Source organism: Hippocampus comes, unplaced genomic scaffold, assembly GCF_001891065.2.
Source record: "Hippocampus comes isolate QL1 unplaced genomic scaffold, H_comes_QL1_v1.1 scaffold61, whole genome shotgun sequence".
In the NCBI taxonomy this organism is placed as follows: Eukaryota; Metazoa; Chordata; class Actinopteri; order Syngnathiformes; family Syngnathidae; genus Hippocampus; species Hippocampus comes.
Window position 1 is genome coordinate 200,989 of NW_017805501.1, and position 23,092 is coordinate 224,080.

General features: G+C 46.7%; 2 protein-coding genes across 2 annotated transcripts; both read right to left on the reverse strand.

Moving 5' to 3' along the window:
- Positions 1 to 292: 292 nt before the first annotated feature.
- Positions 293 to 15,685, reverse strand: LOC109520144 (kinesin-like protein KIF21A). Its single transcript, XM_019877128.1, has 34 exons — positions 15,170 to 15,685; positions 11,069 to 11,291; positions 10,200 to 10,382; positions 9,631 to 9,780; positions 9,433 to 9,564; positions 9,188 to 9,352; positions 8,776 to 8,891; positions 8,511 to 8,706; positions 8,233 to 8,422; positions 7,951 to 8,014; positions 7,656 to 7,859; positions 6,966 to 7,138; positions 6,710 to 6,898; positions 6,256 to 6,455; positions 6,062 to 6,169; positions 5,821 to 5,889; positions 5,215 to 5,360; positions 4,993 to 5,137; positions 4,717 to 4,914; positions 4,524 to 4,625; positions 4,276 to 4,441; positions 3,736 to 3,793; positions 3,579 to 3,633; positions 3,337 to 3,515; positions 3,128 to 3,265; positions 2,961 to 2,993; positions 2,731 to 2,867; positions 2,574 to 2,658; positions 2,266 to 2,355; positions 2,032 to 2,190; positions 1,832 to 1,949; positions 1,588 to 1,758; positions 1,294 to 1,490; positions 293 to 1,146 (listed from the first exon to the last, which is right to left on the reverse strand). Exons 1-34 carry the CDS (start codon positions 15,211 to 15,213, stop codon positions 1,089 to 1,091), a joined length of 4,641 nt encoding a protein of 1,546 aa, XP_019732687.1. The 5' UTR covers positions 15,214 to 15,685; the 3' UTR covers positions 293 to 1,088.
- A 523-nt stretch (positions 15,686 to 16,208) lies between these two features.
- On the reverse strand, positions 16,209 to 22,994 carry abcd2 (ATP-binding cassette, sub-family D (ALD), member 2). The gene is made up of 10 exons (XM_019877133.1): positions 21,893 to 22,994; positions 21,586 to 21,766; positions 21,317 to 21,438; positions 20,179 to 20,341; positions 20,005 to 20,099; positions 19,764 to 19,909; positions 19,279 to 19,424; positions 18,991 to 19,075; positions 18,675 to 18,800; positions 16,209 to 18,601 (listed from the first exon to the last, which is right to left on the reverse strand). The coding sequence occupies exons 1-10, from the start codon at positions 22,817 to 22,819 to the stop codon at positions 18,397 to 18,399; spliced, it is 2,196 nt and encodes a 731-aa protein (XP_019732692.1). The 5' UTR covers positions 22,820 to 22,994; the 3' UTR covers positions 16,209 to 18,396.
- Between the last annotated feature and the right edge of the window lie 98 nt (positions 22,995 to 23,092).

The window sequence follows — 23,092 nt, forward strand, 5'->3', positions numbered from 1 at the left end:
GAGCATGAGTTTGAAGTCAACAAGAGATGAAATAAAGCTGCGGCGGGGTGGCACAAATGAGCTCTAAATTCATGCGAATCATCGGAATACCAAGCAATAAATGTGTTATGTCTCTCGAGTAAGTGTCCATAGTTGGATTCGTCACAAAATAGTTCAAAGCTTTTTTTCCATCTTCTTTGTCATGGAAGTTGAACGTCATTTTTTGAAAGCAGTTGTGTGCCTTCTCACTGTACAATGCTGCTATCATGTGGCCATCGGGCGTTAATGCAGTTTTTTAAAAAATGACCTTTTCTGTGCACGATGAAATTTATTCTCACATTGCAGCCTCAGTTAAGTGTGTACACCATAATCAGCAGGAAGACAAGCAACAATGATATTAACACATACGGAATTTCCAATCAAATGTTGAAAAAAAAAATCAAATAAAAATTAAAAAAACACGAGAGTAATTTCCATCCACCTGATTTAACGTGGAAATAGTACATGACATATCTTTTTCAGTATCTGACTGATATCCGCAGAACAGCTATTTAACTCACATTTTCAGGAAGATAGGAGGACTGGACGGGATGGGGAAAAGTAAACGGAAACTTGAACGAGGAAAAAAAAACATGCGGTTGTCATATTAAGTTACAGTGCACAACACATGAGGACATAACAGATATTTTTGTTTTTCGTTAATGCTGCGTTAACTGTTAAAGCTACAGGTACTCTGTGGATACAGCCGTGGACACCTCTCATTCGATTAGACCGCTGTAGCTAATAAAGTTTCCGGCCCAACAACGTATAGGAAAGATAGAAAATAACCCATTTACATTACCAAATAGTGCAGCAGGAGAATAAGAGCACAATGCAGCTTCAGTAGTATTTTGGTCCTTGGTTTCACACAGTCAAGACTAGAAAGAAGCACACGGAAAGTCCAAAGTGTTGCTGGTGAAGGGAACAGTCAAGTCTCCAGCATTTGGAAATGTCTTGTACACAAAAAAAAAAAAAAAAAAACACACACAAGAAATTGTGCAAGCGAGCATAGCGTCGCAACGTGGAGGACTCAAATGAAGCAAAAATCAGTTTACGGTCCCAAATCACTGTCAATGGACTCCATCCTCAAGAGATCCTTTGGCTTCCCAAATCTTCACTGTGCGGTCACTGCGTGCAACACAATTAAATAGCCATAAGTGACGGAATATATCAACAACAAATCAGAATAAGAATCATTTTCACCGGCAAAATATGGTGAAAACACAAAGAACCGTGAAACGACAAGTCAACGACAAGTGGCAACGTGCGACTTACTCCGAGGCGGTGAACAGATGACTGCTGTTGGTCGCCAGGCCATTAATGGGGCTGTCGTGGCCTTGGATGTCACCGAGAGGCGCTAGTGAGTCAGAGTGCCACAGGCGGAGAAGCCCTCCTCGACACCCGCCGAGCAGCGCCGACGAGCAGGGCACCGCGCCCAAAGCGCTAACCCAACCCGCCTGGAAAGCGACTGACTGCTCAAGGAAAGACACGCGCTCCTGTTATATCTCAAAAGTTGCCCACGAGCTCTAGCTTCCTTATGTATTGTATACTCATCATAAGCAGGCTAACCTGCAGCAGCCGCTTACTGGCCAAGTCCCACTTTTTGACGGAGTAGTCTTTGGAGCCGCTGTAGACAAAGTCCCCGTGCAAGGCAAGAGACTCCACGCTATCCTGATGAGCGGGGTCAAACGTGTGGCAGGAGCCGACGCTCCCCTGAGCGCCTTCTGTCACCTCAAACATCTGAGAAACAACAACAAAAAAAAAAACGTGATATCCATGACTCTACGACTGTTTTTTTGAGCGCGTCTCCTACTTTGATGTGATGGTCCCTGGAGCCGGTGAGCACCAGGTCTTGTCCGTTCCCCAACTTATCCATCGTCAGACACGTGATGGCTCCCACGTGGCCAGTCAGCTTCCCTGTGGAGGCAAACCTAACGCCCACATAAAAGTCAACTATTAGCACGAGTGCATTTATTTTCAACACCTTCGTCTGCGGCTCCATATTAGACTTACTTGCGGAGATCCCACATGCGTACGGCGTTCCCGGCGGCGGCGTACAGGAAGGAACCGGCGGGATTGATGGCGATCTGGTTGATCTGACTCTCTCCTGGAGGGATGGAGAAACTTCGGGCTGAAGAACAGGTGTCGCCTGTACCAACTTGACCTGAAGCCCTGAAGCAACCATGAATATTTCGATGAGAGACATACTTCGTCAACACTGACGGACGGAGCCCATTGTGTACTTACATAAGCGTGCGGATACATTTTGCACAATCCCGTATGTCCCACACTTTGATGTAGGCAGTGGAAACCGTAAAGACGAGGCTGGAAGTGTATCTGCAACATAACAGACGGACGTCAATACAGACGAGGGCTGATATGGCTTTAAAATAATGGTAAAAAAAAAAAAAATAAATCATCCGTAAATGAACAGATTGAACGACGGTGATTTTTTTACCTGACTGAGACGACGCTGCTAGGATGATCAAAATAATGGTTAAAAAAATAAATAAATCATCCGTAAATGAACAGATTGAACAACGGTGATTTTTTACCTGACTGAGACGACGCTGCTAGGATGATCCGCTAAAGACATGATCTCTTGACCGGTCACCAAATTCCACACCTTACACGTTCGATCTGAAGGAAAAAAAAAACAAAACGTGCAATCAGGAAAGGCGGTGCACCCTTTCAGAATTTGTCAATATTTACCTTTCGATCCTGTAAAGAGCAGATCTTCTGTGACGTCCACGGTGAGAACGGGCTTGGTATGTCCCTCGGCGACATGGACACATTGAAGTCTGGCTGCCCGGCTGGTCTTGGGGGGTGCCACGGGGTTGATTACGCCTCTGGAAATGCAGCTTTTTAGTGTTTCAATTTTCACGATGATTGTGGAAAAAAAAAAAGAATGATACCAAATAAAGGTGAAGAAAGAAGCGTACCTTTGGCCATCAAATACAGGTGATTCATCCGATCTGAAAAATCAAAACAATGCCAAAATACAATGGAAAATGAAAGCAGACACAGGTTTGTGATGATCGATATACGCCACACAAAGCCCAACTTTGACATTAGACGTGGCTATGGCTTGACGATAAAGACTTCTTACGGTGTTTTGGAGTCATTTGCTCGCGTTTTGGCATCCCCAGCTGCGGCCGTTGCCTTTTCTTGCATTTTCCTGCGGGTGAGAGGAGAGCGCTCGAGCTGCTTCCTCTCAACACCGCTCGTCGGTGACCTCGAGCGGAAGCTGGCGGAAATCAAAAGTGTTAGCGGTAGCCGAACGGGTGTTTTTGAGAGGCGTTTCTTATTAATGCTCACACGCCGGCCTTGGGAGCCGAGAGAGAAGACGGGGATTCGCGGCCTGGATCCGCCGACCCGCCCTGGTGCTCGGCGAGGGGAAGCAAGGGACCCGAGAAGTCTCCGGGGGGAGAGTCGAAAGGCGGATCTCCTGTGGTGGCGTAGAGAAGCTCCATCTGGGTGGCGGTCCTCCTACGAGCCTGAAGGATCAACGGCAATTACGAAATACGAATAACATCACGCATCATCGCGCAGTCTGGTACCTTGTTTCTCGGACGGGAGTCGCCGCATAACTTCATCACGTCTGACGGCAGCGGGCTGGAACCAGATCAGGGAAGACAAACTGAAAATGTTTTGCCACCGAATCCGTATGCAAATTCCAACGCAGTCCGACTTGAGTTTCTGCCGCCGTCACATTACCTGCCCTCTGCAGCCGGGCTGGGGTTCGACTCATCGCTGCTGCTTTCGTCCCCGTTCTCTACAAACGGGAGAGACGCGTTATTAGGAGGTTTATTCGGTGGGTTTCTGAGAGTAGAATAAATGCTACAGCAGGTCCAAAGCACGGTAGGGTGAAAAGGGGAGATAAAGGGCCCCGCGTGACAGGAAACACGGAGAAACATAATGAGATCATGTAACGAGCTGGTGGAGACACGACGGGAAACAAACAACTATTAAGGCCACTGGGTCGGGATCAATCAGACTTGAAGATTTCTCGCCGCCATATTTGAAATCTTCAAGTGTGCAGCTCTCAAAACATAGATCTTATTACTCACCCGGTGACAGGTAACCTAACTCTTGAGTTCCCACAAAAAGATAAAAAAAAACACCAGAGAAGACAGAAAGAAATCAAATTCAAACCCCGATTTTGAGGAAGGCTTCCATTTCATTCTATAAGCAGCTGCGAAATAAAACACAATCGATAGAATGTTATTTAAAAAGACGAGGCCAAAGGCGCCTAACCTTGGAGGGCGCTCCCCAGCAGGGCATCCAGCTCGGGGTTGATCTCGGCTTTCTCCTTGAGCATGTGGAAGAGCAGTTGGTTCTGCGTGGCGCTGTTGATCTCCGTCTGCTTCAGCCGACCCTCCATCACCTTCAGCTGGGAGTCCTTCTGAGCCGCTTGCAGGCCCTGCGGGTTCACAAGACGCAGACGGTCACACCGGGAAGCGCGTTTTGCCTCCGAGTCCATTGACGTCGGAAGTCGCTGTCACCTTATTGATGGCCATTGTCACGAAATGATCCAAAAGGAAGCGAGCCTCCGATAGACTACATGAGCTGACCACCGCCGTCACGTCCACCGTGTCTCCTTCTTCCTGAGACCCCAAAAACCATCCAGCAGGAACGTGAGTGAAAATGTTGACTTACAAACGGTGAAACCGTCGCCATCTTTTGTTTTTTGTTCACCTTGGCCTCCTCCATCTGCATGATGTTGGCCTGGCAGTCCGCGATACTGTCATTGATGTAATCGATGTTGGCGCCCAGAGACTCCAGTTCCTCGTTCAAGGGGGTCAGCGAGCGCTCAGAGTCCGGGGCCGCCTCCGCCATCGTCTTGGTTTTTTTCCTGGACACTCGTTCCCTCCGCTTGGTCAGCTCCTCCCTTTGCTGGAGCCGTATACAGAGGTGCCTTCATTTCGGTCAGTCAGTTGGCTATTTATTTACACGTTTCCTGAAAAATCGGACCTTCATGAGTCGATTCATATCTGTTTCCATGTTGGAGATGGTCATCCGCTGCATGATGATGTCACTGACGCGTCGCTCCAACGACTGCCATTTGGCCCTGGCGGTCCGGCTGAGGTAGCCGCTTCCCCTGCGCGCCGGCGAACTCCTGAAGACAAAGATCGTTTCTTTCGAGAGTTTTGCCGCGTGCGAGACGCAAAAACAAACGGAGTTGAGATGCCGCACCTGGCGCCGTTGGACGTCGATGACGCTGACGAGTACGGCCTTCCCGGAGAGCTCCGGTGGGGCGGCTCTGAGAGGGATTCGGGTAAGGTGACTTTCCTGCTCGCCTTGCCAGACACTGGCCTCACCTGACGCCTCAGAGCAGTCACCTGCAATTCAGAAAGCACATTTGAAAGCAATAGAATAAATAAAATAAAATGATGAATATAAAGAAATAAACCATGACCACAGGAAAAAAAATTTGAAAACAGCATAAAAACAATGTAAAAAAAAAAGAACAGCATTACAACTGAAATACATAAAATCACAAAATATAAACTAATTAGGTAAATTAGAAAAAAATAAACAACATTAATAAAATGCAGAAAAATAAACACAATGGTAACTAAACGACATGCAATAAAACAACGAAAACCTAAATCAAATAATGCAATGCAAAAAAAAAAAAAAAAAAAAACAGAAGGAAAATAAAATACATTCAATAAAATTAAAATTGGAATAAAACGTTTCTCATTAACAATGACGACCTGGCAAATGAAATATAGAAACTCTGTGACAAATACAATCCCCCCCGCCCCCAAAAAAACCCTCGGGGAAGTGTGTTCTCACCTCTTCGTTCTTCCGACGTAGGATTAACTCCTGCTGTCTCTTCTGTGCCTCAAGCTGCTTCACTTGATGCTGCCAGGACAAATTAACACCCAATCAAGCTAAAAGGGCCTCCAATTTAATGTATCGGCGAGTGAAATATAAAATACATTAAAACACTTGACAACTGTGCGTGAATACAAAAAATTGCTGGTGATGGGTGGAAAAAAAAAAGGCTGATTGCATCCTAAGATCAATCCTGTACCTCAGCTCTGCGCTGGTCTTTCTTCAAAGACGCAATTTCCCTGTTCCTCTTGCACTCTGTGGCTCTGTTGCGCTCTTGTTGCTCTTTCATTTGACGCATCAGCGCCACCTGGTGGACAATCGCAAATTTCAACCCACATCCAGCCGTTGCCTTCTCTTTATAACTGCTCCAACATTTTTTTTTTTTTTTAAAACCTTGGTCTTCTTCATCTCGGTGACGTCGAGCTGCAATTTCTTGAGCTGCTTCTCGTACTGCGACTGGTTCTTGAGCAGCCGCGCGTGCTCCTTCTGGGCCGACTGGAGTTTTTGCAGCTCCTTGTTCATGGAGCTCAGCTTCCTCTCGTACTCGGCCTTGATCCTCTTGGCCTTTTCTTCTGTGCATGACTCCACCGAGCCTGGGCGGAGCGAGTCAAAGAAATGAAATTAAAAATTGATTTTCTGTGACTTCTGTTCAAAATCAACCAGAAAATCTAAAATAAATAAACAAATAAAATAAAGACAATTCAATCTCAAATTCTGTGGTAAATATTCACGATAAAAATAAACTAAAATAAGTATAAAATTAATTTTAATAATAAAAGAAATAAAAATAAAAACTCCATAATATGACATTTTTTGTTGGGATTTTTTGGGGGCTGTTTTCGCTCACCCATGTTGTGCAGCACTTTGTCCCTCTCCTGCTGCGTGTCTCGAATTTTATTCTGCAGCATGACCAGCTTGTGTTCGTACTGCTGCTTGAGCGTGTGGAGGCGCCGCTGGCTGTTCTCCAGCTCGTCGATCAGCTTCTGCTTGATGGCGATCTCGCACGTGATATTGGCCAGGTCGGCTTGGACGTCGTCTGCGGGGCCAAAAACCCGGCTCATCAGATCCCGCTTCGTCTCATTTTAGTGCATCTTTCTCTTCACCTTTTTCATCCAGCTCCTCCGCCTCCGACTCCTCGGACGTCTCATCTCCTGCCGTGTCCGAGTCTTCTTCCTCTCCGTCGCCGTCGTCGTCAGCTTCCTCGTGGTCGCTGCCCAGCTCTGCTTCGTTGCCACCTCGTTCCTGGTCATTGTCCGCCATTTCCTCCTTCACAACACTGGAAAAGAACGCCGCATCATTGAGAGTTAAAACGGCCTTTCGTTGTTTGACACACAAAAGGAGGTGAAACGGATACGTGCACACGCTACCACAAACGTCAATCAGGAGCAGATCAGCAACACGTCATCACTTTTGTCGATTTTTTTGCGTGACAATCGCTCATTACACGGGGGTTGCCACACACTAAAAGCATTCAGGGATTTGTCCCCCATTGCCCAGATGGGATGGAGCGAACCTGGCGTCAGGTTGGAGACCGTCCTGGTGGCACTGCCTAAGTCTTTGGAGGGGTGGGGCGGGGGTATGGGGATGGTGGTGGGGGGGAGACAGGTTTAAGTGAGGGAAGTTTGCAACAGAGCAGAGAGGAAGAGAAAGAAAGAGTAAGAACCAGTGACATGGCAAGAAAGATGTGAAGATGGCCGAGAATAACGTAAAAAACTGATAAAAAGATGCTCAGGGGAGCATTTCCCTCACCGGGTGACCTGTTGCTATGGTAACACACTCAACTCAACGCATACCTCTTTTTCTTCTTTTTCTCCTTCCTCTTGAGCTTCTCCAGGTCTTTCTTGGCCATCTCGATGATGTCGTTGGCCTCTTTCTCAGGCGCAAAGATGGCCGGAGAGAAGGAGGCGGGGCCGGCGTAGAGCGACGAGCGAGTGGAGGCGCGCGACAGGCTCTTCCGGAGGTTCTCGTTGAGGGCCTCGCTCTCCAGAAGTTTGGCTCTATCGGCGAGGAGACGCGTTTTTTTTTTCTTCGCTCGCCGTTCTTTTGAAGCGGCTGGTTGTGGGGTGTTGATTTTTAATTCGGATGTACCTGAGTGTCTCAATTTCCTTGATGTAGTTGTGGATCATGTTGCCGATCTCCTCGTTGCCTTCGCCTGAAAGCAGACGCCTCGCTCAGATGCCAGCAAATCATATCGGTGATATTGAGAAATATGGTGGGCTAACTCCAAGTTTTTTTTACCGTCCATTTTGGTGATTTCACTGTCAAGGATGACTGTGCTTTTCCTCAATTTTCGCCGTTTCATTAAACATGATGCATAACTAACTTGCACCAGGGATGGGCGAACACACTCTTAATTTTGCGACGTCTCACCTGCTTTGGCCAGCGCCTGGTTGGCTCCATCGCTGAGGATTTGAGTGAGTCTGGCTCGCTGAGCGTCGATGGTCTCCTGCATGGCCTTCACCCTCACCCTCAGATTGTTGTTATCCGTCTGCAGCATGGCGTTCTCGTGGACCAAGTCGTTGAGGCCCTCCGTGCCATCCTCGCCCACCATGCGCTTACCCTGAATGACAAATACATCCGCTCACGTTCTACGAGCATTTCTTATCAAACACAAGAAGTAAAAGTGCTCACCCCTCTTTGCGCCTCACCGTTTTGTACTCCATCAGCTCCATCTGCAGGCGCGCCATCTCCGTCCTCAACGCGCTGATCTGCTGACTGGCTCGATCCTGGTTCACCATGACCTTGTTTTTGATATTCCGCGCTCGGTTGGCGTACTTCAGAGTGTTCAGGGTCTCCATGAAGTCGCGGTCTGACGGGCTGATGCACGCGATCATCACCGTTTGACTGGGGGGGAGGCACAGCGACGTTTACGCGGGCGGGATGTGACGGAAAAGGACGCTGTTGCTAACAAACCTGTTCCCGCCGAGCGAATCCTGGAGCAGACGGGTGAGTTTGGAGTCTCGGTAAGGCACGTGTGTGGAGCGCTTACTTCTGTCGCCAAGAGCGCTGATCACGTTGCCCAAGGCAAGCTGAGGCATGGAAAAATAGTCATTTTGTAGGAATAAATGTATCATCATATACAAGGAACATTTTGCTCCACTTGGGGACTACTCAAATTTAAAAGTAAATAAAAAAATTATTCGGGGCTGGGAAATACATCCAAACATTTGTACGTACTAGTACTTGTAGGCTAAATGTTAACAAAAAAAAAAAAAACGTAGCAATTTTTTTCATGTTTACGCCACGCTTCCGTATATAACTGCTCATTTTTACACATTTGGAAATTCTCCCGATAACTCCTAAGAGGGTTAAAAATCAAACTTACCAGTCCACAGTTGATGGAGATGCCTTCTTTGGCCCGGTCTCCCGTGGCTCCGGTTCTTTTGAGCCTCTCGGAACCAGCCAGGTCCACAAAGTGGAACTTAGCCGACAGCGTCTCAAACTCGTTGATGTCCGAGTTGCCCGCCAGACGGTTGTCTGTCGCGTTATCCTGGAGGATTGAGGAGGAAAAGTAAAAAAAAAAAAGAGTTCATGGGCTCATGAAGCCGCAACGCGAAGTGGCGCGCTTACGTTGTCAGGTGAGCACATCCGAACTTGGCACAGGTGGATCGTGAAGATGGCGTGAGAGCGCGAACTCTGCACATTCATCTGAGTGCTGGCCGTGGTCCTGGACAAAGCGCCCAGTTTCAGACACTGGATCATCTAGCACAAAACGAAAACTTAAGATTAAATACGTTCTTCATCTGCCCTGAAGTGCGTCTAGCTCACCTCGGCCGCGGAGTTGACACTGCGTGTGGTGACGCCGACCGTGTAGATGCCTCCGCTGGCGTCCTCGTGGATGCGCACGCTGGACTTCTGCCTCCTGGCCTCCACGTCCCGCGCGGTGTCAAACAGGTCCACCACCTCCTCGTTGTACAGCTGCAACGTCAATTCAAACGTCTGTCCCAAGTGCTTTCTGTCATCTCTCATCTTTCAAATTCACTCTGGCAGCCGTTCAAGCCGCTTTTTCGTGCTCGCAGGTCAAGCCAGTTGATCACGGACGCCGGGTTAACGACAGTTTCGTAGTGCAGCAAAGCACCTTTTGACGACTCTGAGTTGACTCTGAATAGCTTCATCTAACTTGCACGCATATATTCTTTATCCTCTGTGAAACACAACTGGTTCTTCTTTGTGTGTATACAATGCTTACATGGATGATACTACCTCCTGGTGGCCAAAGTGCACACACCAGAAAGAGACGCACAATGAAAGCATGAAGTCATGATGCACAAACTGGTTTTGTATTTTCGGTGGTGGTGGGAGGGTGGGGGTGGGGGGGGTCTTGTCTGTTTTTGTACCTCCAGGAACTGAGCGTTGATCTTGAACTCAGGGACAGGCTTTCCCTGCTCGGTGGCAGCCTGCCGCCGCTCCTCGATGCCCCGGAACAGGTGGTTGACGGCCCTGGGAATGATACCCAGCTCGTCCTCGCCGATGTTGACGTCGAAGCCGGTTCCCATGGTGTAAGTCTTCCCCGAGCCCGTCTTTGGAGAGGACAAAGCACATATTTCTCGCAAGTCAAGGAAACACTGTAAACTGCTGCCTCCACGAGTGAACGAGCTCTCCTCCCCGAAGTAAAAGCCGCTTGCCTAGCCTGACTTCACCTCTGGTTGTCATGATAATGGCCTCCGTTTTCACACTGGCGTAGAAAATCTTGATCGTTGATGTGTGTTGACAAAAGCATGCCACCGACAAGTTATTAAGGGAGCTGTGATACACTGAGGGGGTGTAAAAAAAAAAGCATATGTCTTCCTTAAATAAATAAAAACAGACAGTTAGTTGCTGGGAAGGAGGAGAGCGGAGCAGCGGGGATGGGGTGGTCATCATGGTGATTTCGATGGAATGCAACAAGGGGGTTACTCCCTGCTGGTTCGTCTGAAAGAGACACTGACAGGAGTGTGTATGTGTGTGTGTGTCATTGTCCAGACCGCACCTGTGTGAACGGATCACTCGTTTTGAGTGTGAAAGGCTATTGGACGGGAATTCAGCAAGCGCGGCAACAATAAAAGGCAAGCGGAGGGGCAACCGCGGGAGAGATTAAGAAAAAGAAGCACTGAGACATTTTTGGAGGTGGTGGTGGGGGTTCAAGAGTGTGTACGGCAAACAAAACAGGCCTAAATCACTTACAATTGATCACAATGCATAGTGTACGAGTCAGATGAACCCCCACCTGGCCGTACGCGAATACGGTCGCGTTGTAGCCCTGGAAGCAGCCCTCGATGAGACTCTCGGTGCAGTGGCCGTAGATGGCGTCCTGCTGGGTGTCCATGTCGAAGACAAAGTCGTACGTGAAGGCCTTGTCCTTGCCCAGGACCACCTGCGGCTCGGCGGGCATCACGTACGTACATATGTGGCAGCCTTCGATCTTCTCTCGGGCCAGCTGAGGACGGATCCTGTCGGGAGAAGACAAATCTGATGAAATTGCGACCTGCTTTTTTTTACAATCACTGTATTTATAGGAGCACAGAACGAAAATATTCAGAAAGAGCGATGCCAAATAAGGGAATACGGCCAAATGACAAGGGGGTGGGGGGAAATCACCTCCAATATAATTGCAGTATATTAATTCATGTCATTCCTATGACGGTAATTCTGAAGTGATTAATATGCGCATTCGAAGAGTAGAACCAATGAGTCGCATCCATAATTCTTTCACTGAAACTTTAAAAAGGTGCAGATTGAGCTAAAGGCCACAGAAATGAGAACAGACTATAAAAGTGTGTCCTGTACTTCAGTATTGGAGGCAGTGCACACCTCACAGTACACTCGCTGTTCAAAAGAGTCAACAGAACCCGCCCTGGATTTTATTAAGAATCTCTCTGTTGGCTCCTTCTTGAATAAACGCCGTGTCATGGCATCATTTCCTGTGGAGGAAAAGTCTCTGCCTCTCACCGCTGAAGCCACCTCACGAGAAAATTGCTGATGAGTAATATTTGGACAGTGTTCCAGGAAAAAGCTTTGTTGCGGACATAATGTGTGTTTGTGTGCATGGACACACACAAGTTTTTTTTTTTTTTCTTTTTTGCCTTGAAAAGACACAAGCAGCAGGCAACCATTTCAAATGAACGAGAAACAAGGTGGTCTAACCATTTTTTCCCATGAGTAAGCTGCAGTTATTTTAGCTGTTCTTTGCAAAGGATAAAGAATATATGCCTGTGCGTATGTGTGTGTGTGTGTGTGTGTGTGTGTGTGTGTGTGTGTGTGTGTGTGTGTGTGTGTGTGTGTGTGTGTGTCTATATTAACTTTTGTTTATGTTCCAGTATCGGTGGCTTGAGGGGATGTAACACCAAGACACCGACGCTATTCGTTAACGCGTCTATGGCGCTTCCATTTATTCGTTAGCATAAAGCTAGTTCAACAATATAAATTTCATTTATATTTAAATTTTAATTATGTAATCATATACCATATGTCCTATTAGCTCTGTCAAACGACCGGTGGCTAATCTACGACAATTTCTAGATAACTGGCAAACCGACTTTTTTTTCTATTACGGTTCCGTCAAAAACACTTTTTTTTTCCTTCTCCGGCCTGAACGAGGGCTGCCCTTCAAGCACTAATCCGCCATCTAGGAAACACACAGGCTCCTTGTCCAATCTTTTTGCTTGGAAATCCAACACTGCTGCAGCCTTAACGCTCACTCTGGCCCTCGCATGCACTCCGAGACAAATCGTATTTGATGTTCAATGTACTCTGGACAAGGGAAAAAAAAAAGTGTAAAAGCTGCCCAACGCGTTCATCTGACAGTTTCATTCAACCGAAAATATGGGAGGGGATGCTGAAACCCTCATGAAGAGAGGATTATAAGGATACTTTTACGTCCCACTGTGGCTCCCCCCGTGCAACAATCCAAGTGAGTTTCAAGCTCTCGGGCTCATTACTGCGATTTCAGTGACGGCCTCAAAAACAAGAGACTCCCTCTCCCGCGCTCACAAAGACGAATGCCTGGCAGACCAAAAAAAAAAAAAAAAAAAAAAAGCCAGCAAAAACCCTTCATTCATTTTAGAGGGGCTGCTGGTAAACAAGAGGCAGAACAATGACATCAGCCTTCGGGAAATTAGCGCCAATCAATTTTCTTTGCGGCAGAGGTGACGTCACCCCGAGTTCGTCATGAGTTACACTGATCAGATGATATTTCAAAGTTGATCAGGTTCTTCTTCCAAATCACCGGGTGGAAATGTCGTGCTTTTTTAATCGCAGACGTTTGTTTGACATCGGTTGTGTATAAATAGTGACTATCAAGACTCTTGATGTCACCACCAAATGTTGGACAGGAGAATGTTTCTTGTGTTCCTCTCTCTTCCTCTCTTCATCCTTCCTCACCGAGCCAAACAAGTCCACCTGCTTACATAACGGCAACGCTGTGGTGGACCTAAAGGCATTTTTTTGAAGGGGGGAGGATTCATTGGTGTGTGTCATAGACAAAAACTGCAACTGAGCCCCGCAGACAGTGCTGAAAATAGTCCCGTGTGCCAACCGTGTTCTCCATATTTCACAATATCGCAAAATAAAATAAAAATTGGGGGGTGGGGGGGGGGGTTCACTGTCAATGCCAGTCTACAAATGGTGCAACTACCCACATTGCTTTCATGAAATATTGCCAATAGAGTGATGAAAGGAAGGAAGCCGACTCAGCTTTGTCATTGTTATCCGTGTCCTTGACAGTGTTTTTATCAAAAGGTCAGTGGGGTGCCCCGCCCCTAAAAAAATTAAATGATGATGATTGTTGTGATCTGCATGATTCCATGACGGCAGCTGGCAGAGGGCAAGCAGCCTGCTTCGCTTCAGTTCACTCGGTGAATATTCATTAGGGAGAATGCAGGCAAACACACACACACACACACACACACACACACACACACACACACACACACACACACACACACACACACACACACACACACAGACACACACTTACACTTGTGGGGATGGTTGGGGCAGAGGGCCTTACATTTGATGGACACAGATGCTCAAAATAATTTCGTTTACATAGCAATGCTATCTGTTAGCCCGTCTATGGCGCTTCCCGAGCGTCCTTACTCCTGTGGAAGTGCGACGCGTTTCAAATTTTCCCAACAGAGGACATTTGACGCCGCCTGCCACGGGATCAATTATTAAAAGGGCGGCAAGGTGCTACTTTGAATTGGACTCTGGACAGCTTGTTCACTTTCTTCTTGTGCTGCCCCTTTTTTCATATGGAGGTGAGCAAACATACGGCAAGGCTGTTATGTAACAACCACGACACAATTCCTCGAGTTGCACCATTATGATACATTATGTATTTTTTTTTTTTTTTTTTTTTTTAAGGGGGTGGGGGGTAGGTGAAGGATTAGGCCATGCACGTTGAAGCAGGTGCTGACTGGCAACACACACACACACACACACACACACACACACCTAACTCAACTTTTAAGCTGGGGAGAGGCTTTCACGTGTTGTCAGGCCCGCCATACATCTAAACGCACTTAATGTTTAGTTCAGTTTTTTTTAAGTTCTTTAGATAATATGTCACGTTCATGAATTATTTTCGTCATACCACAAAAATACCTTTTGAAGAGGGGGTAGGCTTTTGTTTTTATAATCACTTTGTGTGGATTCGATGAAACCATTAAATTATCTGCTGCAAAACACACCATGCAAATACTGGAGTATGTGAATTATGCTATTTGAGGCGTGGAAGTTGTCACACAGGTTAGCAGAACAAAAAGAAAGAAGACAAGAGCAAAAAAAAAAGACGGAAACCTGAAATTGGAGTACTTTCAAGTATTAAAGAAAATAATGACACTAAAATAAACAAAAAATATGAAATTACAACTCAAATGAAGAGTGAAAGTGAAACTAAACTTTGATTTAAAATAAAATACAATCGAAATAACAATAACATGGGGGGGGGGTTATGCAAAGAAAACAAATCATGACCTGGTCACAGTTTGGCTACACCTTGCATGGAGGGTCAATAAACCAGGGTCACATGACTCATCAACATGGCTGCCATGCATGCATTCATTGACACTATTGTTAGTGTTAGTGTCTATCACCACTGGGCTTGCTTGTATGACTGCCAGGTGATTTTTTTCCCTCTCCTCCAGACACTCCTTATCGCCTTAAGGCACATCTGCATGCGGAAATCCTCAGTAGGCATAAACCAAAGCAACTACTGCAAATATTGCATGCAGTGCAGTCATTGGAGGATTCATTGTGAATGGATCGTTGTCAATGAGTGCATGGTTGGGTTTGGTGTTTTGCAGGTGGGAGCAAGAAGCATCCTTACCTTAGCGCCACACGCACCGAGCTCTCATCCGGCCCGCCGCTCATTGTGCCCCGGGTAAGAGTCCACAAGAGTCCGGTTAAAAATAGCCCCCTTTCCTCCTTTATCCTCTTAGAAGACGAGGGAGCGCCGTCCTCCACCTCCTCCTCCTCCTCCTCCCCTCTCGCGTCTCCGTGGAGCCACCATTCGTACACACTGTGCGACAAACAAGTAGTCCACTTGGGGAGGGTTCACGGATCATGAAGGAGGGGATGGCCTTCCATTGTGAGCCTTCAGCTCGGTGTGCGTGATCGCCGGGTCCTGTGAAATCAGCGTGGAAGAAAGAGATCTACTCCGCGTGCGAGTTGGCTGGGGGGGGGGGGGGGGGGGGGAGATAGAGCGAGATAGTGACGAAGGCAAACCACTCCCCCCTGTAGGACGCTGAAGCTGGTTTCACAATGGCGCTCCCCAGCTGTGTGTTCCACCTGAAAAGGCTGCAATTGCGCTTTCTCGCCTACAGATGGCGATGTTGTCCACGGTTTTGCATACATACAGTACAAGTCATCTCTTGTTATCTCGTAATAATTACTTATTTCATATTGACATACTGTATTAATTTTTAAAAACTTTTTTTGGAGGTAGCGTGGCCATCAGAAATAAAAATAAAAATAACAACATACAATTTTGGACTATGTTGTCATTTCAAGTACGGTACTGTTCTAAACATTCAACTGTGATAAGGCCATACAATCAACCTATAGACCACGGATGTATTTTTGACTAAATTATTGCACAACTTTTTTTTATAACTACTACTACTAATAATAATAATAAAGCGAGGAATGTGATTTCCGAAATTTAAAATAAGCAGTAAAGTATTCCCGAGAATGAACCTTATTTTGTAATGGCATGCTACAACTATGTGGACACATTAGAGTACTGTACTCGTACAACACACACCTGTCAGGGGACACCAAAGCCTGATCGGAACAAATCATGGAATAAAAACACATTCACCTCTGCTACCGCCAAGCTAAACCTGTAATATAGTGGACGACATGAGTTATTTTCACCACATTGTTTTATTTACAAGAAAATACATCTTTGCTCTAGTTTAAGGTGAAAATACGTAAACTCCATCACATGCACGAGAGTGGGATCAGGAGGTAAACTGGATGGACGATCCTGATTCATGAATCCATTAAATTATCACTACATGCACGGTAAACACACACCAAAATCTGGATTAATTAGGAATTTGAAAAGAACACATTCAATCTTCAATGGGACGACACTATCTGGATTGTTATGCCCTGACTTGTTTTCTGCAAGGATAAAGAACAATGAGGTTCCATGCAAAAAAAAAAAAAAAAAAAATCGTAATCTCCCTATAATTAGTAGCAGTGTGAATTTTCCAGCACTAACTACTAATTAGATGAACTACTAATTGGATTAGCAGCATTGAAACACTCTTTCTCCGGAATTTATTCAGTCAGCGTCCTTGTCATTTCGGCAGACTCTGACAAGAACATGTGAAGCTTGTTGCCATGGCAACCCGAGACCTTGTGTGATGCTTTTTGAAATAATTGAGCCGCTGATTACCAACAAAAAAAATTGACACCCTCAATACAGTTGCATCATGGCATTAGAAGCTCACAGTGGCATGAAAACGGCAATAAAAATCACATTGTGTGGGAAATGAAACTCGCAGGCAATATCCTGAGCACAGCAGCATTTGCAGTTGTTAAATTCATAGGTTTTAAAACTAAACTGAATTCAGGATGCCACTGATTGTCCATCATAACCAGCAATATGGCATTATTATGAGTCGTTTTTTTAATCTGTTTTGTGACACTGCTCTAAATGACAGTTTTTGTCCCTGGCATGTAGCAGCACCAGAAGCCTTCTGGGAAATCCAGCTTCCTGGAACAAAAGTCAAATTTACTGTGGGGTCAGCTTGAGCTGAGATAGGGGTGGGGTTGGGGAGCAAACTTTTTGTGCTCAAGGGTGATAGCTGGTTATATATACACAGCTGAGCTGTAAAGTTTTACTTTAGTGCCACTGTACGAATTTATCCCCCACTTTTCATGACTTTTAAGGGTCCAGCTTCCAACAGAGAAAGGAGAGTCCGACTCTACAATTGGTAGCGGCAGGACATGTTTTGCAAACTGGACCTCTAGACTTAGCTGCTCGCGCAGCAGAGAGGGCCTCTTTCGCGCATTGTGTTTGTTCGGTAAACCAAAAAGCCCTCCGTTCAGGGTTCAGACCTGCGTCATTAATCGCTCCAATAATAGAGTTGAGCTTTTTTTTTTTCTTCTTCTGTGAGTGTGTGTGTAAGATAGAGGAGAAAGGAAGAAAAATGCACCCGCAAAAAAAAAAAAGGCAGGAAGTAGATTAAAAAAGAAATGGTAAACATTAGCTCTGTAGAATTCCGCAAAGAGTACAGTGTGAAAACGACTCCTTGAATCAAATTGGTAGATTGTACTTAAAAAAAAACAAAAAAAAACATGTAAAGTGCTATGTTAAAACAAAATATTAATTGAGGAAAGCGTTACCTTTACTCTTAGCTGTGCTCTTTTCTGTCGCTTAAAGCAGTGGTTCTCAAAGTGGCATTCGGACAACCCCAGGAGTCAGCAAGCCGTAGCTGGGGGTATGCAAAACTGCAATTAAATTATGTCATATCATTTAAAAAGAAGAACAAATAAAATGGAGTAAGCCAATTGCGCCTCTTTCCTACCTTAGCTTTGTGTCAATCACATATCTGACATCCCTGCACAAATAAAAATTCTCATTTTAAAACAATACACAAGGTGTATCCTTCTTGCATCGTGTATTTTTTTCTGACAATATAAAACGAATCCACGCATAGTCACGGTTCGACAATTGCAAGTTTGCCTTTAAAGAAGCTTGTTCTCTGTTATTCGATGCAAAATTCATTGTTTTTGTGCTCCGGCCACAGCCATGTCTAATATAAAATATTGCTCCGGTGCTATCTTGTGGCAACGAGGGGCCGATGACAAAGAGAGGGGAACGCTAAAAAAACATTATCTCATCCCGCCTTTTGAATTCTTATATCATTTGGGGGTACACGCAGTCGTCATGTTCAATTTGCGTTAGTATTATAAAGTGTCTCCATTGAACAACCCCCGCCTGGCTTTTTGATCAAAAACGACTTTTGTTCATATTAAAATAAGTTTAAAATGGAGTGCCCGGGAGGGAGGCGATGGTTAAAACCAAACTCGTCTCGTCCGTCACTCATGGACGGTTCTGAGCACCGAGTCGTCGCCCAGAATCTTGCAGAGCTCGTTGAGGCGCTGCTGCATCTCGGGGATGCCGGCCAGCTGGCTCTCCAGCCGCTGCTTCTCCTCGGTGAGCGAGAGGCGAGTGGCCGTGTCCAGCTGCTCGAAGCGCCAGCCGCCCTCGCCGTCGAACTGCAGCAAGTGCGTGTGGTACTTCCTGCCGGGAGACGGACTTGTGACCGGACTGAAAAAGGAGGATTTTCCCAGGAGGAAAGACGGCGGCCCTTTACCACAGCGAGGGTCTGTGCGTGATGGACAGCAGGGAGATGCCGGCGTCTTTAGCAGCCTGGAAAATTTTACCCTCCACGTCGATGCTCACGGCGCTGGTGCACTCATCCAACAGGGCGTATTTCGGCCTGACACGAGAAACACGCAGGAGAGCCACGCTTGTGTTGCAAAATTGTACGACGCCGTATGAAGTTGATTTGAACAAATGTCGAAAAACTGAACTAAGTTCAAGGTCTTTAAATGTCAAATAAAAAAGTTGCGTACATCGTGTTGCAGCCAGTGCGTATTTTTTGTCAAAGGTATTGACGGTGTCCTTACTTGTGGTAAAACATGCGAGCCATGCCCATCCTTTGCTTCTCGCCTCCGGACAGCACATCCTTCCAATCCAGCTCAGCATCCCAGCCTGAAGGCGAAAAACGAAGATGACGAAAAAGCCATTTTCGTTGAGGAATTTTCCCATTTAAAATGTGCCGCTTTGTTCTTAATATTGCATAACTGAGCCCAGGACTTTGGTCACACTGCGGCCCATTCTCGCGCCAAACTCTCCGGCTGCACTAAGCCGTGGACTGTTCCGAAACAATCGGAAATGAGCAGTTCCTTAATCACCTCCTTCCCTGGTGACGATGTGGTTGAGGTTGACGATGTCCAAGATGGCCTCCAGGTCCTTGTCGCCGAGGCCTCTGGCGGCCATGCCCTCGGCCAAATCGGGATAGATCACCTGGTCCCGCAGGGAGCCCATCGACATGTAGGGCCTGGAGGCACGAAAAGGAAGACAGTCTCATCAGCACAAAGGTGACTATTATAGGGCGGGGGGGTTACTTATGCCTGCTTTCACACTGCACACTACTTGTTTTTCTTTTTTCTTAAAACGTCTCAATTGCCCACCGGGGGCATAACTGGGGAAAAATGTACAAGCTCAAATAAAAGGTGTCGTCATGGTCGATTCATCTGCTGAATACCTTCACGCGCAAAGTACTTCAATATTTATTTGAGAGCTCCTGTTACAATGGTATCAATTGCAGACAGGTTCTCCACGAGGGTGGTCACAACAGTCAGAAGAGGAAGTTGTGTGTGTGTGTATGTGTGTGTACCTCTGTGGGATGTAGAACATATGCTGAGGGGAGGGTTTGTGGAGGCGCCCGCCATATACGGGCCACAAACCGCTGAGGATGCGGAAGAGGGAACTTTTACCACAGCCGTTGGGGCCCGTGATCAATAGATGCATGCCCTCTTCCACCTGAAAGGCAAAATATTTATTTATGGTTTGCACATTCATGTAGAAGGCCGTGGAGAAGTATTTTTGGACAGTTTTATTTTACTCTCCAATCTCACCTTAACATTGAGGCTGGACACGACGACGTCCCCGTTGGGTGTTATAATTGGGACGTTTTCACACACAATACCGTTGTCCACGTCAATTACTTCACCTGACGTGAGAAGAAAGGTCAAGAAAATCAGGGTTGAAATCATCCCACTCCCAAGAGATATTTGCGATGCAGGCCGTACCCTTAATTTCCAGCGGGCCATCAATGTGCATGTCTGGCTTGCTTTTCTTCTCGCCTCCGTTGGTGGCGGTGAGCGACGAGCGCTTGTAAACGCCCCTTTGGACATCCTCGAACACCACAAACATGTTGTGGACCCGCGCCGTGTAGCCTGCCAGCTCTGTGACCTGTATCACACGGAGGGAGGAGGAGGAGTGGGTGAATGGCTCTTTTCGAGTAAATATTAGTGTGACCCACAGCTCACAAGGTTCAAATTTATGGGTTTGGTGATGTCGGTTCAGTATTGCCCCAAGAAAATCCTGGAGAGCTTTATTGACAATAAATAGTCCTACAACTATGCTGTATTCTACTCGAATTGGCTTGGTTGGATTTTCAGACCGAAATAAAACAATGCTTTTGTAATAAAAAAATTTAAACCGGTTACTTCTGTTGGACACGGCAATTCCACTAAGACATGATTTTCCCTATTAGTGCCGTGTCAGCTGCATGCGGCAAGACGTCACAAGCTGTTTGTTGACTCAGCTTGATTCTCTTTGAAACAAACCGGCGCAAGATGTGCAACTTCGTGGAGGCCACGTGATGGCCGGATGACTCGGGAAAGACGTAACGATTATGAAACGTGATGTTTATCCGCCGCATATCGGGACTTTACATGTCTTAATCGAGTGGAGAGTGCAAAAGAGAGACGGGGGAAGGATGCGGGGTCAAAGATCAACAGCTGGAGGAAGGATTATTTTAGGATTATTATTATTATAAACAATAAATAAGATGTGCTGTGTTGGAGCGCTGTTTTGGCGTGTATTTGGTGTTGTGTTGAATGAAGTTGTTTTCTTCAGCTGAAAAGACTACAAATTGTCCAGACATGCCATCTGACCACTCAACTCAACACACACCTTTTTACATAACAGATACGTGTTTTGTGGGCGTGAGTATGCCTGAAGAATGTCATCTTGGAAATACAAGCAAGAGCTTGCCGCCGATCAGCTGCACTCACACCATATAATCAGAGCCGATGAGAAACGGTGACGGGAGGCCGCTTGAAACTGCAATTCAGCTCGTCACTGCATCTTTTTACTGTGTGAAGTCTAATACTTGGACTGAAAAAAAAAACCTGCGACTCCGCAAATAAGGCCGTCCGTCACCTCTTTGTAGGAGGACATGATCCTCTCAATGGCGTCGGCTCCAGAAGCCAAAAGGTTCCGGGCGGTGGTGAACGCCTCCGTCCTCTCGCTCACTCTCCGATGTGGGTGCCCATCAGCTGTTTCTGGAAAAGTTTGCGAGGACCTTTTAGTGAATGCTTAATTAACTGCAAGTACATGTGAAAAGCACCTTGAAGAAAAAAAAAAAAATCGCTGATCAAATCACAATCACAATACCGAGGAAAAATATATGTATATTATATTTTCAATACCACTGTCAGCAAAGCCAGTGGCGGTGATGATGGGCACGGCCACCATGACGAGGCCGCAGCTGCTCCACACATACTTCATGAGGAACTGCTCGATCATGATGTACCACAGGCGCTTGGAGAGGATCAGGTTCATCTGCTCGGCCAGCGCGCCGTAGCACTTCTGGAGCTGGCGCATCTCCACCTGTCGCCCACACCAAAGCAAAACCTTTCATTCATGTTTCCCAAACGATATTGAGCACGCCAAAAAGGAGTTTGACACCTGTGTCCTCAAGTCCCTCTAAAGGTAGAACTGTATTCTTGGACCTACCTTGTGTCCCCTGTAGAAGGCGATTTCCTCCGCGTTGGCGATGATTCTGGAGTGCATGTAGCGCAGGTATCCCTTCCTGTGTGCCTCCTCGGCCACCAGTTTCCCAAATTTAGGAGAGCATGCCCGGAGGACCTTGGCGGTGACGAAGACCACCAAGCCGGCCAGCAGCGTGGGCCCGCTGGCGTTGGCATCCCTGGACCGAGCTGTCCGGATCAGCGTGTAGGAGGTGAGCACCACGTCCAAGATGGGCTTGGTGAGGTTGGAGTAGAGATGGGCCACCGACTGAGAGAACATCAGCACGTCCTCCGTGAGGGACTGGTCTGGGTTGGCCAGCCTCCCGTCCATGTTGCTGACTCTGTAGTAGGTCTGGTCCGTGAAGTAGGTCTGGTAGGCATAGTTCACCAGGCGGGTGCGGAAGGCCAGGGCCAGCTTGCACTCCAAGAAGCGGATGGCGCTGTTGACAAACGTGGCAGGGATGGCGATGAGGAGCCATTTGATGAGCTGGATGATGAAGCTCCTCGGTTGCTTCTCCACAATGGTCTTCACTATCTTGCCGTCCAAGCTGGCCACATATATGGACAGGAAGGTCCTGGAGACTAGAGCCACAGAGTGCAAGGAGAGCAAAGCGAGCTCCTTGGACAGCAGCTTGGGGAAAAGGATTTTTGCAAGTTCCAGGATCTGCTTGAAGAATTCGGCGTTGACCCCAGGGGACGCCTTTGATGGATTCACGGCGTCATCACGGGATTTAAACGAACATGCAGATCCGTTTTCAGCCCGTCTGTCGGCTTTTTTTTTCAACAGCTGCCTGCAGATGACCGGGTAGAGGGTTTTGACGCCGTAGGCAGCAGCCGCGAGAAACACAGCTCGCTTGGCTACAGCCGTGCGGTCCCATTTCACTTTGGACGCAGCATTTAGGATGTTGGACATTTTTAGGACGTTAGTCTGCTTTTATGGCGGTCCCCCAAACGCCCATCACCCTAAATCCACTCACAGCGTCGACGTGAGAAGGTAGACGGAACTCGGACAGCCACAGTGACGCAAAAAATTAATTAAAAAACAGTCCAAAGACGTACCGCTACATCCTGCTCTGAAGCTTAACCCGGCATGTAGACGAAACGTTACACTTCCGGGTTTACCTTTCAAAATAAAGCAGCCGCTACCAAAGATGAATATTAATGATTTTATATTCACGAAGCTCGT